The sequence below is a fragment of the Rana temporaria genome, chromosome 3 (genome assembly GCF_905171775.1).
Source record: "Rana temporaria chromosome 3, aRanTem1.1, whole genome shotgun sequence".
NCBI classification, from domain to species: domain Eukaryota; kingdom Metazoa; phylum Chordata; class Amphibia; order Anura; family Ranidae; genus Rana; species Rana temporaria.
In genome coordinates, this window is record NC_053491.1 from 382,121,854 (window position 1) to 382,140,852 (window position 18,999).

General features: G+C 42.4%; 1 protein-coding gene across 1 annotated transcript in view; it reads right to left on the reverse strand.

The window, feature by feature from the left end:
- The window catches only part of LOC120932869 (solute carrier family 23 member 1-like), a 59,524-nt gene extending 44,226 nt beyond the window's left edge, over positions 1-15,298 (reverse strand). Inside the window, exons 1-3 of the mRNA XM_040345667.1 lie at positions 15,096-15,298; positions 4,442-4,609; positions 1,618-1,775 (exon numbers count right to left, since the gene is read on the reverse strand). Coding sequence (XP_040201601.1) covers positions 1,618-1,775; positions 4,442-4,609; positions 15,096-15,137 — 368 coding nt within the window. The 5' untranslated portion in view covers positions 15,138-15,298. The remainder of the gene's footprint in view (positions 1-1,617; positions 1,776-4,441; positions 4,610-15,095) is intronic.
- Between the last annotated feature and the right edge of the window lie 3,701 nt (positions 15,299-18,999).

Below are 18,999 nucleotides of genomic sequence, written 5' to 3' on the forward strand. Positions count from 1 at the left end.
TGCCTATCAGTGCAGCTTCATCCTCTGCCCTGCTGACCCTGTCCTCTGCTCCATTGACCACAAATTTAGGTGGGGGGGGGGGGCAATTTTTGTCTTGCCTAGGGCAGCACAAAACCTAGGGGCACCTGTGCAGGTTCGCTCCCAAGAACCGCTGCTGCATCCATTGACACAAGCAGTGGGGCCTGGTCCCTCCCCCCGATCCTGTGTCATGGGATTTGATTGACAGCAACAGAAGTCAATAGCTCCTGCTCCTATCAATCTGTCCAATGAGGAGAGCAACAGTAGCTGAAGCAGCTGCGTTCATGCACATGGCTTGATCGATTCGGGCTTGGGTAAGAAAAAAAATTGGGGGGGGGGCTGCAGCACAGAAGGTTTTTCACCTTAATGCATTCTTGAGGCTTTAGAACCACTTTAAAGCGGAGTTCCGGCCACAATTTCGCTTTTTAAATATAAATACCCCTGTAATACACAAGCTTAATGTATTCTAGTAAAGTTAGTCTGTAAACTAAGGTCCGTTTTGTTAGGTTGTTACAGCATTTAGACACTTTATAAAATAGAAATTGACTGGGGCCATCTTAAGTGTGGGCATCATGAAGCCAGACTGTATGACTTCCTGGATTTCAGCCTTGCAAATCTCGCACATGCTCAGTGCTGCACAAGCAGTGTCAGATCAGGTTTCAGCACCTGTGCTGTCCAAGTCACATGATTCTTTGAGACTGGGGAATGCACAGACTCCTGGAAAGTTACACCCACTACATTCCCAGGAGTCTGTGCAGTGTAGGTTAGGAAGCATTAAGCACCTAGGTGCAGGAAGTGGGAAGATTAACTATTCTGCCTAGCAACAACACTTTGAAGGCATCTAAAAATAAAAAATAAATTCGTAAAGGACTAATTACATTTTTTTAAAACTACTGATGTAATGTTATATTTATGGGTGGAACTCCACTTTAAGGATTCTTTGCTGCTGCTGGCACCACTCAGACCACTAACCGGGATAAAAGGTGAAGTGCAGTTGGTATCACTCTGCATGGGACAGGAGCCAGCACTACAGGGGAGACATTGGCTTATGCCACTCTTGCTCCCTACTACAGCTCCAACTTTACAAATAATCCCTCTGATACTCTGGGATCAGCAAGCCCAGACCGCTATTTACCAGTCACCTGGTCGCGATTTACGATCCATCAGTTAACTTCAGTAAAATCTGCCTGTTGGATTTTGTGGCATGCGATTCCAGCCTGTGGCAATAACCGCTAGCAGTAATCGTGTTTTGTCGGCTGGAGTGCACAGCAGTAGCTGTTTATTTTCAGACTTTCTCTCTCCGATTGAAACCTCATATTGGTCCCCAATCAGTTGTGTTTGAGGGGAGTGGGGGTCAGTGCACAGCCAGTAACATTTTGGATTTCCCATCACTTTCTGTCATGATATTAGTCACTTAAACTGTGTGAATCTCCGCACTGGCATCACAGACAGAAATACAAACTCAATATAGGCGCAAAATCTTTTAACACAGCGTACAAAACTTGACAAACTTAAAAAATAAATAAATAAAAAAAATCGCAGTCAGTCATTCTCAAAAGATCAATATTTCAGATAAACTTCCTCTGATTGTCACATTACCTGACCCCAAACAGAACCTGCAGGAGGGTGCAAATCCCGGAGACAAAGAAGATGGTGCTGATCAAGTTACTCTGAGTCAGCGGGTCATGGGTCAAGCACAGGTCTTTCGACAAGATTAGGGGGATGGCGATAATACCCCCCAGTGCTGTCAGGTAATGCTGAAAGAAGAAAAGGGCAGATTAGAAAAAAAATTACATGCTTGAAGTGGGAGAAAAAAACAGAACCATAACTATTTCTAAAAATTCCCCTCCCCCTCCTACCTATCCTGCCTAACCTGTATAAAAAAAAAAGATCTGTGTACTTAGCGATTATCAATATGCTCAGGTCTGGTTCCGAGATTCTGCAGCTTTGGCTTGGGGAGTGTTCGACAATGGCTGTGATATCCATGAGCTGCGACATCACCATAGGTTCCCATGGCCCAGCCATTGTCGATGCCCCTTCATCTCCCCTGCAGCAGCCTCTCACTGACACAGGGGAGGTGGACCTGCGGGATCATGTGATCAGCTGATTAAAAATAGGAAAGTACACAGAACTTTTTTATATGAGTTAGGCAAGAAAGTTGTATTAGGGTTTTCTTGCTGGCTCCTGCCTAAATTGGCCCCAGCTAGTGTATGTTTGAATGTGAGTTAAGGACCACAGATGGTAGAGACTAATGTGAATGTACCTTAGTACCATGTGGTTTGGTGTGGCGAGATTTTTAAAAGTTGCGCCTGCCTTTACTTTTTGTGCATTCCTCTGCATTTCCAGCCCTTTGAAATGAATTAGACATGTGCAGAATGAAAAAACAAAAAATTTTAGTTTCATTATTTAAATAATTTTGAAGCTGAAAGGATGGACAGCCGCACCTCCAAAAAAAACACCTTAGGTTGTCTTTATTTTAAAAAATTGGATGAAAAATGCACTACAAATAACAGCAAAGGGTGGAATACAGCCTACGCGTTTCGCACTGCGATCAGTGCTCAGTCATGGCTAAGCACTGATCGCAGTCCGAAACGCGTAGGCTGTATTCCACCCTTTGCAGTTATTTGTAGTGCATTTTCCATTAAATTTTTTAAAATAAAGACAACCTAAGGTTTTTGTTGGAGGTGCGGCTGTCCATCCTTTCAGCTTCTACATTTTGCCTTGTGCATTGTCGGAACTCCTGGCCTCCTGAGCAGCTACTGATTGTCCAGCAGACCCACCTGGAGCGGTAATTTCTCTTTCCCTTATTTAAATAATTTTGTTTAGTTAAATTAGTTAAATTTGTTTTGTTTATTTGCGTTAGAATTTGGTTAAAATTCAATTCGAATTAGCATTCAAATTCTAATTTATTCTATTTGAAATTCCAATTTCAGAAGAAATTTATATTGTTTTTTTTCTATTCTATTCTCTTATTTTCTAGTCTATTTTTTTCTATTCTATTCTATTCCAATTTATTTTATTTGAAATTCCAGAAGACGGTTATATGCTATTTTATTCTATTATAGTCTATTGTTTTTTTATATCCCATTCTATTCTTTGCTTTTCTATTCTAATCCATTCTATTTCAATTCAAATTTATTCTATTCCAAATTTGAGTTTCAGAAGATGGTAATTTTCTTTCTATATTATTATTTTCTATTGAATTCAATTGTATTCTATTCAAAATTCAAATTTTAGAAGACTATTATATTCTTGTTTATTCTATTCTCTTTTTTCTATTCAATTCTAATTTTGTTCCATTCTTTTCTGTTTTATTCTATTATTACTCTATTCCTTTATTTTCTATTCAATTTTATTCTATTCTTTTATTTTCTATTCTTACTTTAGCTATTCTATTCTTTTCTATTTTAGTAAATAATTATTTTCTATTCTATTTTATTCTATACTTGTTTTCGAATTCGGTTTCAAATTCGTTTTCAAACCCGATTCAAATTAAACTCGAATTTTGGACGAATTTAATGTTGTTATTTCGGATTCGTTTAATTTACCGTATTTATCGGCGTATACCGCGCACTATTTTGCCCTGAAAATCAGGGCAAAATCGTGGGTGCGCGGTATATGCCGATACCCGCTTTCCCGCGCCGAGTTTGAATACTGCGCCGGCATATACCGAGCGCAGTACACTCGTGTATCTTCGGGCAGTCTCGGCGCCTCTCGCGCTGACGTCCTGGACGTACAGGACGTCAGTGCGAGAGTAGCCGAGCCTGCCCGACGATACACAATTGTAATGCGCTCGGTATATGTCGGCGCAGTATTCAAACTCGGCGCGGGAAACGAGCGGGGAGGACGCGAGGACGCCGCAGAAGGACGCCGGACCCGACGAAGAGGACACCCAAAGCCGCAGACGGACGCCGGACCCGACGAAGAGGACACCCGAAGCCGCAGACGGACGCCGGACCCGACGAGGCCGCCGATGGACGCCGCGTAAGACACCAAAACTGTAAGTACTAAAAAAACTTTTTTCCACAGGAATTCGGGGAAACTTTAGGGGTGCGCGCTATACGCGGGAGCACGCTATACCACGCTAAATACGGTAATTACTATTGTAATTCGGAGATTTCGGATACATCCCAATTTCCGAAACACAAAACAAACTGCACATGTCTAAAATTAATAAAATTATCAAAAACAGAGCATGCATTTTGGTATGGACCGGCCCAGAAAACTCTGGGAGGGATGCAGTGCATCTAGACGGCCTTATGTGAAAGGGGCCTAACATAACAGTTTTATTATCTGCCGATCATGAAACAGGGAATAAAACTGTCACTGCCCTGTTGACTGCTGACAGACAGCAACTCATGTCAGTTCATTATTTTGCCATAAGGTGGACCATAGCCTTCCAAATGGAAATCCACTTACATACCTGGACACCAAGAAAGATGCACAAGTACCATGGCGGCACATCTGTCACCATGTATGCCGGTTTGTTCCGCTCATTATAGTCAGGACTGATCTTCTTCCTCTCCTTATCATCCCCGGGGTCTTTGGCGTTATAGGAAGATATGATGTTGTATTGGTTGACATCTTCAATCTGCCAAAAAGATCAGAACTTTGGTTAGAGGTCAGAAGTCTTCCACGGATCAGTTGATAATTATTAGTACATTTTATCTTTCTGTGGACAGAATTACCGACCAATAAAAGGGATGATGGTGATGAAATCAGTCACCTCTGTGGCCGTGAAGCACGACTGCCAGCTCTGGTTCAGCTTCATTCAATATGCATCTTTAAAATCATTTATTTGCTTGGAATTATGAATTCTAATGTGAACGCCAAAAACTTGTGTTAGTTTTTGATCCTGTTGGAGAAAATTCTTTTGATTTTCTGCCACAGCTTCTCAATGGGAAGTAAAAGAAAATCTCTCCAAATGAAGGTAAATCACCTTAACCACTTAACCCCCGGACCATATTGCTGGTCAAAGACCAGAGCACTTTTTGCGATTTGGCACTGCGTCGCTTTAACTGACAATTGCACGGTCGTGCGACGTGGCTCCCACAAATAGAGCTTTCTTTTGGTGGTATTTGCTCACCTCTGCGGTTTTTAGTTTTTGCGCTATAAACAAAAATAGAGCGACAATTTTGAAAAAAATGAATATTTTTTACTTTTTGCTATAATAAATATCCCCCAAAAATATATATAAAACATTTTTTTTCCTCAGTTTATGCCGATACGTATTCTTCTACATATTTTTCGTAAAAAAAAATCGCAATAAGCGTTTATTGATTGGTTTGCTCAAAAGTTATAGCGTTTACAAAATAGGGGGTAGTTTTATGGCATTTTTATTAATATATTTTTTTTACTAGTAATAGCGGCGATCAGCGATTTTTTCGGTACTGCGACATTATGGCGGACACTTCGGACACTTTTGACACATTTTTGGGACCATTGCCATTTTTATAGCGATCAGTGCTATAAAAATGCATTGATTACTATAAAAATGCCACTGGCATGGAAGGGGTTAACAGTAGGGGCGGGGAAGGGGTTAAGTATGTTCCCTGGGTGTGTTCTAACTGTAGGGGGGTGGCCTCACTAGGGGAAATGACTGATCGCTGTTCATACATTGTATGAACAGACGGTCAGGCATTTCTCCCCTGAAAGGACCGGGAGCTGTGTATTTACACACACAGCTCCCTTTCCCCGCTCTGTAACGAGCAAACGCGGGTGCCCGGCGGTGATAGCGACCGCCGGGCAGGCGCGCGAGAGTCAGGAGCAAGCAGGGATCAATGGATCAATGGAAGCAGGATTTGCTGCCTCTCTTGGACCCGCAGACCTTTGGATCCTTATGAGTTTTGGATGCTTCCTTATCCTTGGTGTGCAGGGCCATCTTTTCCATTGGGCACGCTGGGCAGTTGCCCGGGGGCCCCGCGGACCAGTTTCAGCAGACATGTTCGGTCGTGTGTACGAGGCCTAAAGGTCAGACGTCTGACTTAAGGAATGTGTATTATGAAGTAGGTGAGAACAGCTTGGCAGAGACAGGCTGTCTGGATAATGACTAATACTTAACTCAACTGAATGTCATTGTCTAAGAGAAGGTATTGAAGCCCCCCCATTGTGTGATGTGTGGGGGGAGTGTGTCTTTGTCCCTGTGATTAACTGTAACTGCATAAAAAGCTGAGAGTGTACCATTAAAGTTCGTTCATACATTTTGACTCAGAGAACGGCGCTTGTCTCGTCGTTCTGGGAAATTGGTATGGATCGTGTCTGTTGGATGGTTGGAGTGTCAGATAAGCTGTCGTGGTTGATGGAATGGGGATATCGTAAACGGTGGTGACCGTTACACAGCCCACTTCCTGTTTCTTGTCTGGTCATTAGCATAGGCTTATGACATCATGCACAGCTCTCTATCTCACTCTTGTTAGAGTTTGCCAGGAAGGGAGGGGGGATGAGTCATAAGAGGGCCAATGAGAGCTTCAGAGCTGAAGGTGTGTCTGTGTAAATCCAAGAAGTGAACAGGCAGCAGCTTCAGCTGCCCACAGTTAAAATTATTGCAGTTAAACTCAGTGGAGGGAGATTTCTGCAGCATATTTGGCAAGTACAGAAACACAGTATATATACATTTATATGCAAAGTGATTGGAGGGAAGCTTCAAAATGGCAAATATGTTTTTATTACAAATTTTGTGAAAAGACTGGAGTTCCTCTTTAAATAGTTATTTGTCACCACAGCATGTTGACAGATCCTCCCTCAACTTCTGTTTGTAGTGACAACAGTCAAATGTTGGAATTCCCATCACTGTCTGTCCTGACTGCAATTCATAACAAAGACAAACAGGGAGGGAACACAGATGGCTTTAAAACACTAAAAGAGTTTTTTTCACTTTTTTGCTTTATCCAAAAAAAAAAAACTAGACATACATTTGTTAATTTTCTTTAATAATTGACTATTCATGTTTTAAAGGATTGACCAGGAATGAGTTTACTGTTTGCAAAGAGCAGTCTATTCTGTAGTTCACAGCTCATCACAGTGCCTTGAAAAAGTATTCATACCCCTTGACATTTTCCACATTTTGTCATGTTGCAACCAAAAACCTAAATGTATTTATTGAGATTTTATGTGATAGACCAACACAAAGTGGCACATAATTGTGAAGTGGAAGGAAAATGATAAATGTTTTTCCAATTTTTTTACAAATAAATATGTGAAAAGTGTGGCGTGCATTTGTATTCAGCCTCCTTAAAGCGGAGTTCCACCTAAAAATGGAACTTCCTCTTAACCCACTCCTCGCCCCCTTACATGCCACATTTGGCATGTAATTTTTTGGGGGGGGAGTGGGGGCTTCAGGAGAAGGGGACTTCCTGTCCCACTTCCTCCTTCCGCCGAGGGGCTGGTAAGCGATTAGCTTAATCGCCTTATTACAGCCCCTCCCTGTAGGCGAGCGCCTGTCCAATCGGACGGCGCCGCGCCGCTCGTGCATTCGCAGTGCCGCTCGCGCATGCGCAGTGGGTGCCCGGCCGTGAAGCCGCAAGCTCTCACTGCCGGGTGCCCACACTAGGAATGAAGATGCCGGCCGGCGAGGGGGGGCGAGGAGCGGAGCCCCCGGCCGGCGCGTCGCTGGAGCCGTGGAGCAGGTAAGTGTCTATTTATTAAAAGCCAGCAGCTACAGTTTTTGTAGCTGCTGACTTTTAATAAACTTAAAAAAAGGCTGGAACACCCCTTTAAGACCCCCTACACACTATACAACTTTTGTTGTCCGATTTCCTTTAGATTTACCAAAACCATGTAGTGCAAGGGCCTGCCCGATTGCATACAAATTGAAACTCTTATGCCGCGTACACACGATCATTTTTCAGCATGTCTAAAAAACGAAGTTTTCCCAACTTCATCATTAAAACGACGTTGCCTACACACCATCGTTTTAAAAAAATGATCGAGCAAAGCGCGGTGACGTACAACACGTACAACGGCACTTTAAAGGGGAAGTTCCATTCGGATGACGCCACACTTTGGGCTGCTTTAGCTGATTTCATGTTAGTAAAAGACGATTCGCGCTTTTCAGTCTGTTACAGCGTGATGAATGTGCTTACACCATTATGAACGGTAGTTTTACCAGAACGAGCGCTCCCGTCTCATAACTTGCTTCTGAGCATACGCAGGTTTTTTTCGTCGTTTTAGCCCACACACGATAATTTTTTACAACCCGAAAAATGACATTGTTTAAAACGGCGTTAAAAATGCAGCATGTTCGATTTTTTTTTTTTGTCGTTTTTCAGAACCTGAAAAATGATGTGAAGCCCACACACGATCATTTTAAATTACGTTTTTGAAAAACAATGTTTTTTTTTCATGCTGAAAAATTATCGTGTGTACGCGGCATAAGGGCACTTTCGCACTGGGGTGGGCGAGCGGGGTGCTTAAAAGCGGTTAAAACACCCACAAAGCGTCACTCTTACAGCCACGTAAGGAAAGGAGGAGAGCCGTTGGTGACGTCATCCCCGCTCGCGGCCGAGAGCGGAGGAGTTTGTCTATCTACATGCTTTTTATATCTACTTAACTGTGAGTGCATACGCTATTGAATAAATTATGTTTGTTTAAAGTACTGCACTATGGAGCCTATGTTTGTTTTTATATTTTCCGCTGGGAGCTTTGCATCCTCATTGTGAGCCTGTAGACAATTACCTGTCTGGAGTCCTCTAAGCCAGGGGTCTCCAACCCCCGGTCCGCGGCCCACTACCGGAATACAGTTGTGAAGCCCTCAGAGGTTAGAGAACCTTAGTGAACAAACAGCATCATAAAGGCCAAGGAACACACCAGACAGGTCAGGGATAAAATTGTGGAGAAGTTTAAAGCAGGGTTAGTTTATAAAAAAATATCCCACGCTTTGATCATCTCACAGAGCACTGTTCTATACATCATCTGTAAATGGAAAGATTATGGCACAACTGAAAACCTACCAAGACATGGCCGTCCACCTAAACTGACAGGCCGGGCAAGTAGGGCATTAATCAGGGAAGCTGCCAAGAGGCCCATGGTAACTCTGGAGGAGCTGCAAAGATCCACAGCTCAGGTGGGAGAATCTGTCCACAGGACAACTATTAGTGGTGGACTCCACAAATCTGGCCTTTTTGGAAGAGTTACAAGAAGAAAGCCATTGTTGAAAGAAAGAAGTCCCGTTTGCAGTTTGCGAGAAGCCATGTGGGGGACACAGAAAACGTGGAAGAAGGTCAGAGGAGACACAATTTGAACTTCTTGGCCAAAAAGCAAAACGCTAAGTGTGGTGGAAAACAAACATTGCACATCACCCCGAATACACCATCCCGACCGTGAAACATGGTGGTGGCAGCATCATGTCGTGGGGAATCTTTTCTTCAGCAGGGACAGGGAAGCTGTTCAGAGTTGATGGGAAGATGGATGGAGCAAAATACAGGGAAATCTTAGAAGAAAACTTGTTAGAGTCTGCAAAAGACTTGAGATTAGGGAAAAGGTTCACCTTCCAGCAGAACAACAACCCTAAACATACAGCCACAGATACAATGGATTGGTTTAGATCAGGGGTCTCCAAACTGCGGCCCGAGGGCCAGATGTGGCCCTTTGCTAGCCTTCATCCGGCCCTTGGGGCAGTAATGCTTCCAATGATATGAGGCACTATTTCTCCTAATGGCACCAACAATGGGGCACTATTTCTTAGACTAATAGCAATGATGGAGCCCTATTCCTCCTCCTACTGCCCACCAACACTGGGGCTATGTTTATTCTCACTGATGCTCAGCCCTGGGGCATTTTTTACACCCGATCCGGCCCCCCTGAATTCTGAAAGACCGTAAACTGGCCCTTTGCTTGAAAAGTATGGAGACCCCTGGTTTAGATCAAAGAATATTCATGTGTTAGAATGGCAAGTCCAGACCTAAATCTAATTGAAAAACTGTGGCAAGACTTGAACATTGCTGTTCACCGACACTCTTCATCCAATCTGACAGAGCTTGAGCTATTTTGCAAAAAAGAATGGGCAAACATTTCACTCTCTAGTTGTGCAAAGCTGGTAGAGACATCCCCAAAAAGACTTGCAGCTGTAATGGTAGCAAAAGGTGGTTCTACAAAGTATTGACACTTCACAATTATGTGCTACTTTGTGTTGGTTCATCACATAAAATCCCAATAAAATACATTTACGTTTTTGGTTGTAACATGACAAAATGTTTAAAATTTCAAGGTGTATGAGCACTTTTTCAAGGAACTGTACTTCTCATGTACTTCACATTAATTCCATACGAGAATTGAGGGCAGTCTAAAGCCTCGATGTGGAGTTTGCTAGGCTTAAAGTGATTGAGAACAATCACCTTGAAAAAAAAAACACATTCAGTTTAAAATGTAAATGAAAGGCAAAACATTTGTGTAAAAGATATCATTTTTTTAAAATAAAATAATAATTATAAAATACCTACAAAAAAGGGAAAAAAGGTGATCAGTGATCATATTCCCTCTGTTCTTAGTTGCATAAGAGCTGGGAGAGGAGAAGCAGCAGCACACTGAGCTTCCCATTGAATGGCTGTGCAACAGGGCATGTCGAGACAAGTCTGATCATTGGAAGAGAGTAGGCCGAGTTCCCAGGATGGCTATAGAACTGACCATGGCATGCTCTCCTGCTTAGTGTTGTCAGTTTTTATTACGAAAGTAGAAGGAGTGGAAGGAATACCAGAGATTTCACATAAAGGAAGCAATACAAAGAGAACAGGAGACTTTCTCAAACAAGTACATGGTATGGCAGGCACATATCGGGAATATGAAGTGTTGGGGTTAACAAATACTTTAAGCTGGCCATACATGGATCGAAATTCAGCTGGTTCAGCAGGGACTGGCCAAATTTTGATCCATGTATGGACAGCCTGTCGGATTATTGGCATGCGATTATTGCCACGAGCTATTGCTCAAAAGGGTATATGAGCTATTTCTGGGGCAGAATCATGCATTTTTTGCCCCAATAGATCTTAGCTGAAGCACGAAAATAAATGTGTTTTCTTGCCTAATAAATACAGTTCAATTTGCCGCAAAACATATTACTAATAACCACTCATGCCTGCTGTTATACATGCAGAATTTGTTTTTGTACAGACACTATAAAAAACATCCAGAACGTGACCAAACACCCTCAGCTTAGTGTGAATGGGGTCTTTTTCTCTTTTGGCAACCTTTGTCCAGTGATGGGAAATCCACAATCTTTGTAGATAAAAAATAGGTATATTGTATTGTAAGCAGTTTAATCTAATGCCCTTGTGTTTTTGTTTCCTGCTTAATCATTACCAAATCTGCATCCAACAAAAACATTCCTGACATCATCCGTTTGGTATTCTCATAGTATCTCCGATAAACAGCTAAAACTTTGCAATCATTGACAATGTAACAACAAGTGGTGGCTGGTACTAAAAAAAATTGGGGGGCGCAAACAAAGCAAAACATCTGTGAATCAGAGCTCAATGCGGGCCCACTACCAGCAGTAACCGCATCAGTATCAACCCTACAGCAGTACTAAATAGAAAAAAATACTGCGCTAAGTGAACAACAATAAAAAGCAGCAACTAAAAAGTGATATACACACAAACTAGACAATGGAAAAAATGTAGTTGCGCTGTACTATCAGTATGAGTCAAGCAATCTAGGCAATCACTCGCGCGACCACCCGACCGCTGCTGAACCTGAAAGCTGGGTCGATCCGATCCAAGCTCCCGCATCCTCCCCTCCTCATCCGAACACCCAGTGAAAGGGCACTGCTGCAAAACACAAAACTGAACCTTCCTTCACCTCAAGGCACTTCTCCCTGGAATGAGACTCGTCGAGAACAGTCCAATCACCTGAGACTAAAAACACAAAAACAACATTGATTTGCCAAAATCAAAAGTGGGAGGGCTGGGGGGGGGGGAGCGCCCCAAGGACATTCCGCAGCAACCAATTAGAGTTCAGCCTCAAATCACATGCTTTTCAAAAGTTTACTGACCTAATAAGACACCCATTTAGCCACGTACACACGTACGGGTTTCCCGGCAGACTTTTTACCGCCGGGAAACCCAGGGGCAAAACCGAGAACCTGCTCGGTAACTTTTTCCCCCTGCACACGACTGGGTTTCCTGACAGGAAAACTGCTAAGAGAGCTTTGGTTAGGAATCCTGGCCGTGTGTATGCTCCATCGCAGTGTTTCCCATAGGAAAACTGCCGGGTTAAAAACTGCCGGGAATCTCGGCGGGAAAAGAGAGCTGGTTCTCTTTTTTTCCCTGGCAGTTTTCCTGTCGGGAAAACTGCGATGGCCCATACACACGGCTGGTTTTCCCGACCTAAAGCTCTCATAGCAGTTTTCCAAACGGGAAACCAGTTGAGTGTACCAGGCTTTAGTCTGGCTCCCCACCGCAAACACATATGTTGACAGGCCGCCACTGGTAACAACAGGCTTCCTAATGGGACCCCTATGAAAGGGGTTTTGAATATTCTGCTGCTTTTTATTGAGTTCCCCTGCCCACTAATGTGAATTATAACAATAAGAGTGGCACTTTTTTTTTTTTAATATAAAGTATAAATGAATGGGTTCTCCAATCTACACAGTTGAGATGGATAGGGGAATCCTCCCCGCTGTGTTATTGTATTAGAACAGCGGGACACCTTCATTGTTAGAATACACTGATCAGCGCAGAAGGCAAATGTCTGCATGTGCTGATCGAATGAAAATTTTTCAACATTTCCGTTTTAGAGAAGCTGATCCCTGGATCGATTTCTTTTGAGCAGAAACAGCCTTAAATTAAGTGGCTGAACTGGCCACTTTTCAATCCATCTATAGTCAGCTTTAATGCTTCCAGACCACCCAACTGTACATTTACTGCAACAGGGTGGCCCGACTGTGCAAACCAACGTACCTGTACATTGTTTCCTCCTCAGGGTCTAGGGCGTGTGCGAGTGCGTCGGCGACCTGCTCCCGTTGTGATTGGACACATGGGAGCAAATCAGTGGGTCTGGCGGCCATAATGGCCACTGTCCACCCACAAACGTTCAGGGGAATGACAGAATGGCGATCAAGGCAGACCGTCGTTCTGTCACCGAGGAAGAGAGAGAGATCTGTGATTCCGACTAATCAGGAACACGATCTCTCTCTTCCTGTAGTGTCAGCATCCCCCACACAGTTAAAAAACACACACAGGGAACAAATTTAACCCTTTGATCGCACCTGATGTTAACTCCTTCCCTGCCAGTGTCATTTTTACAGTGTCAGTGCATTTTTTTTAGCACTGATCACTGTATTGGTGTCACTGGTCCCCAAAAAGTGTCACTTATGCCGCGTACACACGATCGGACATTTCCCGACAACAAAACCGTGGATTTTTTTCCGACGGAATGTTGGCTCAAACGTGTGCTGCTTACACACGGTCACACAAATGTTGTTGGAAATTCCAAATGTCAAGAACGCGGTCATGTACAACACTATGACGAGCTGAGAAAAACTAAGTTCAATGATTCAGAGCATGCGCCAAATTGATTCCGAACATGCGTAGGATTTTTGTGTGTCTGAATTGCATACATATGATTGGAATTTCCGACAAGAACCAGCTCTCAAACATTTGTTGTTGGAAATTCCGACAGCAAATTTCCAATGGAGCCTACACACAGTCGGAATATCCGACCAAAAGCTCACATCGAACATTTGTTGTCGGAAATTCCGATCGTGTGTACGCGGCATTAGTGTTCAATCTGTCCGCTGCAATGTCGCAGTCCCGCTAAAAATCGCCAATTGCTGCCATTACTAGTAAAAAAATAAATAAAAAGTCCATAAATCTATCCCATAGTTTGTAGACGCGATAACTTTTGTACAAACCAATCAATATACGCTAATTGGGATTTTTTTGAACAAAAATATATAACAGAATACATATTGGCCTAAATTGAAGAAGTAGTTCGATTTTTTACTTATTTTTATATGCACCTCTCCGGAAGCCATAGATGGTGTCAGGGAGGGCATCTGGGCTCCCAGCGAGTGGATCTGAGATCCGATTGAGCACTTTCTGACCCCGAGTAAGGGTGGTCGCTGGTTCTCTGGTAAGCCTTTAATTGTTAATATGTGGTGGGTGTCAAGCTGGTGATTTTTTTTTTTGGCTTATATCCTCAGCACGGAATCTATATCCTCAGCAAGGATTTATGGATTTTTCTACTGGACTATTTTTTTGTGGATTTTTTTTAGTTTGATTATTTCTCAATTGATTATATTGATATATTTACCTTATTGTACAGCATTTGCACCTTATTTGTATGTATTTACACATGTTTAGCGTGGCACTTTATGTATATTCCTATTATAGTGTATTGTTACTGTACCCTTTATGTGCGTTTTGTACTATTCTATGTGATCCTACTCGTAGGGCTCTCCTGCTTACTTTGTCTATTTTATTGTATTTATTTTGATAACCTAATAAAACAAACAATAACCTTAGGAACGCTATTCCCAAAAAAGTGCAACAGGAGACACTTCCAGAGTCTCAAAAAATCTTATGCTGCGTACACACGACCGTTTTCAATGTCATGGAAAAAAACAAAGTTTTTCTTGACGTGATTCTTGTCAAGCCTGCCTTGCATACACACGATCGTGAATAAAAATGCTCGAGCAAAGCGCGGTGACGTACAACATGTACAACGGCAATATAAAGGGGGAGTTCCATTTGGATGGCGCCACCCTTTGGGCTGCTTTTGCTGATTTCGTGTTAGTAAAAGTTTGGTGAGAGACGATTCACGCTTTTCAGTCTTCGTGCTTTTCAGTCTGTTACAGCGTGACAAATGTGCTATCTCCATTACAAACGCTAGTTTTACCAGAACGAGCGCTCCCGTCTGATAACTTGCTTCTGAGCATGTGCTTTTTTTCCCGTCATTAAAGCCTACACACGACTGTTTTCCACGACGTGAAAAATGACAATGTGAAAAACGACAAGGAAAATTAGAGCATGTTCTAAATTTTTAATGGACATCTTTCACGTCGAGAAAAATGCTCTGGAGCCTACACGTGATCGTTTTTAATGACTAATTTAAAAAAAAAAATTCCCCTTAATGAAAATTCTGACCTCAAATGTGGGGTTGTCCAGACCATCAATGTCTTTCTCCATCTCTCTGCAGGTGATAATGGTGTCTTCTGGTGAACTGCTGACCTATTTGCCCAATGACAGGTGAACTCACCCAAGATTAATTCGGTCTGTGCTCAGATCAGGTCTTAGCTATGTGTCTGCCTTCTATTACCCAACACCAGTCAATGAGTAATAGAACAAGGAAACTATTTGTGGAGGTTAGGGATGAGCGTCTCAGCCTGCGGGATTTGTCACAGTCACTGGGAGACGTTATGCTCCATACATCGCAGGGACATGCATTGTCTATCCTTTTATTGCCCTGATCTTTTCCCTGTTACAGAATAATTCTGCAGAGACTCTCCTGTTAAAATAGAAAACATTTCCTTTTGCTAATGGGGATTTTTTTTTATTTTATTTTCCAATATCTGTTAAGATGACCACACACAATACAATCTTATTGTGCAATCTCCTATAGATCTGCCAACAACTAGGTAATATTGGGGCATTTAAAGCAGATTTCCACCCACATTTTGTACTCCCCACCATCCAGCACTAAACTGCATACTTGTAATAAATTGGCATATTTTTTCTTTTTTTGGGCGGATTACTTACTGTATTTTAGGATTTTTTAATTTTCCACTTCCTCCTGCGTGGCCACGGCCCTGTGCGTCATTTCCCACTTTGCATTGATGTGTGTCATTAATCCCAGGAGATAATAGGCATTGTGGAGTCGTAGCATTGCATTATTTGCTATGGAAACCCGAACTATACTGCTTGACCTTCACCTCCAACCAAAAGATCTGAATTGGGTCCAGATCTGGCAGGCAACAAAATCGGCAACTCCAAATATAGTGGGACTTGAATTTGAAACCAACTATAAAGTTCTTACCAGATGGTATTTGGTTCCTGCCAAGATAGCCAAAGTCAGTCCTCAATATTCCTCTCATTGCTTCCATGGTTGTAATACCCCGGGCACGCATGCCCACACCTGGTGGGAATGCCCCATTGTGAGTTCCTTTTGGATGGAGGTTTTTAAAATTCTTTATACTTTATTTTCTACCCCCTTACCCACTGACCCTGCTATAGAGCGTTTAACCACTTGCTTGTAATCCCCCCCCCCCCTCCTGCCCAGACCAATTTTCAGCTTTCAGCGCTGTTGCACTTTAAATGACAATTGCGCGGTCATGCTACATTGTATCCAAATTAATTTTTTATAATTTTTTTTACCACAAATAGAGCTTTCTTTTGGCGGTATTTGATCACCTCTGCGGTTTTTATTTTTTGTTAAAAAAAATTAAAAGTCCGATTTAAAAAAAAAAAAATATATATATATATATATTTATATTTTGTTATAAAATTTTGTAAACAGGTAATTTTTCTCCTTCATTGATGTATGCTGATGAGGCTGCACTGGTAGGCACTGATGGGCTGCACTGATGTGCACAGATAAGGCAGCACTGGTGGGCACCGATAAGGCAGCACTGGTGAGCACTGAGAGGTGGCACTGATAGGTGGCAGTAATGGGCACTGATGGGTGGCAGTGATGGGCACTGATCGCACTGGTAGGTTACACTGATATGAGGCATTACTAGGTGGCACCGATGAGGCACTGTTTGGGCATTGATAGGTGGCACTCATGGGCATTGATAGGTGGCACTTGTGAGCATTGATAGGTGTCAATGGCAGGTGGCACTGGCACAGGTGGCACTGGCAGGTGGGCACAGATGAGGCAGAATTGCCTCTTCCTCTTCGGGACTGAGGCCCTTGTACACAAACCGGTGATCGGCTTTTTTCTCTCCTTACCGATCCTTTGTTTACATCATGTGATCAGCTGTCATTGGCTGACAGCTGATCACATGGTAAGGAGCCGGGGCCGGCCCCTTACACGGATCTATGATCACCCGAGTCTCAGTGACTCGGGGATCACAGTGGGCGCGCGTGCAAAGGGGAGGACGTCTATTGACGGCCTCCCGGATTTTCAGGTCCGTGCTGTGGCCATCATTCGGCTATAGCGCGGACCTCTAGTGGTTAAACAGTAAACCACATTCTATTGATCACCGTCAATTTAAAATTCTGCTCTTTGTAACTATGGAAGCAAAACAAACCATAGCGAAAGCTGGGAAGTCGGTTTGACTCTGTATACTGTTTGTTAGACACAGAGTAACACAAGCCATGATACATGCAACAACGGAAGCTATTCTTCTTGATAACATTCCCAAATTCCCGTTACCTACCTCCTGGTTTCGACAATTTACTGCTACTACCTTGATTGCCAGTAATATTTTCCTCCATACTGCACTTATATGAGTAGATATCTTGATTCTTCTACCTTACTGAGACTCCTTTCTCCCATACCCCATCTTTCATTTCCTTTTCCCTCCCCTCCCCCACTTCTTATTAGTTTGTTTGTCTACTATATTATTTGATATCAGATTATCAGATGCGAACATTAGGGACAGAAATTGATATTGATCTTCTCACCGAGATAAGCCAGGCCATAGTGTCGGAACCTGGCCCTGACAACCCTCCATTCTCTCCCCAACTAAGTACGCCCAAACACTCTCTGCCATCCTTGTCCTCTTAATTTACTTGTTCTGTATATATTTACAATGTGATTGATTCAGTTTGTTAATTCACCTCTGCTTGATAATATTTAATTATCTGTACCTCCTTTATGATTTTACTGTTTTTATTACCAATGTACGAATATTCTTGTACCTTGTAAAAGTCAATAAAATATTTGAAAAGAAAAATTTGTTATTTTATGGTGGGAAAAAAAGACAATTGTTTATGATTCTCTGTGCTTTAGCTACAGTAACTACTGATAATGTCATCCAGGGTTTAGATCTACTTGAAGGTCTAAGTTGTACAGTATGTGTGAACATTGTTTGTACAACTGCAGAGGAAAAAATAACCCACACATAGAAATGAGGCTTATAAGTAATAGTCATGGGAATTGAATCATGTAGAGAATTTGGTTGCCCGGTTGCATGTTTCACAAGGTGCCAAATCACCCAGAGTATGCCAGGCTATGCGCATTGGGCAGTGTCACTGCATTGTACAGTACTGAGCAAACACACTACTGAGAAACATCGAAAAGTGTCACCAGAAAAAGAACGCCTGGGCAACGGGGGCTGACCCTTTTTTGGTTTATACGTTTTGTTGACCAGGCCTTTTTCTGACACTTGTTTAACAATGTTGGTTAAGTGACAATCAGTATTTTTTTGCTAGATAATTACTTAGAACCCCCAAACATTATATATATTTTTTAAGAAGACACCCTAGAGAATAAAATGGTGGTCGTTGCAATTTTTTATCTCACACGGTTTCTGTGCAGCAGTCTTCAAACACAATTTTTTTGGAAAAAATAAACTTTAAAGGAACACTAAAGGTTCGTTTTTTATTGGATCAATTGATTGCTGTAAACAAGAGCATTTAAATATCACTTACCTCATTTTTCCTTTTGACCTCCAAAATACAGTAATTCAGGTTTGAAAATGCCATTTCCTGTCTCTCCTCCTCTTGCTTTCCACCAGCATCTGAGCCGTTTTTCATGGTGGAAAGCAGAATGTGCTCACCCCCTCCCTATGACTACAGCCCTGCGTGAAGATGCTCTCTTATCCCTCACAGGCATGTTGGCTAAGCCTAATGGAAACTGTAGTTCCCATTAGGCCGTGATGTAGCAAGAATGAATGCGCACCGCAAACCAGGAAGTCAGTGAGAATAACGATTCAGGAGTGCTGGAGGTGAATAAAACAGCTCGATTTCAACACGTATCAAACTAGTTATAATGCAAAACATTACTTTTTACTTTATCAGCTACTGTCAGACTTTAATTTAAGAGGAAAATATTTTTGTCTTTACAACCCCTTTAATGATTAACAAAAAAAAATAAAAAATCACA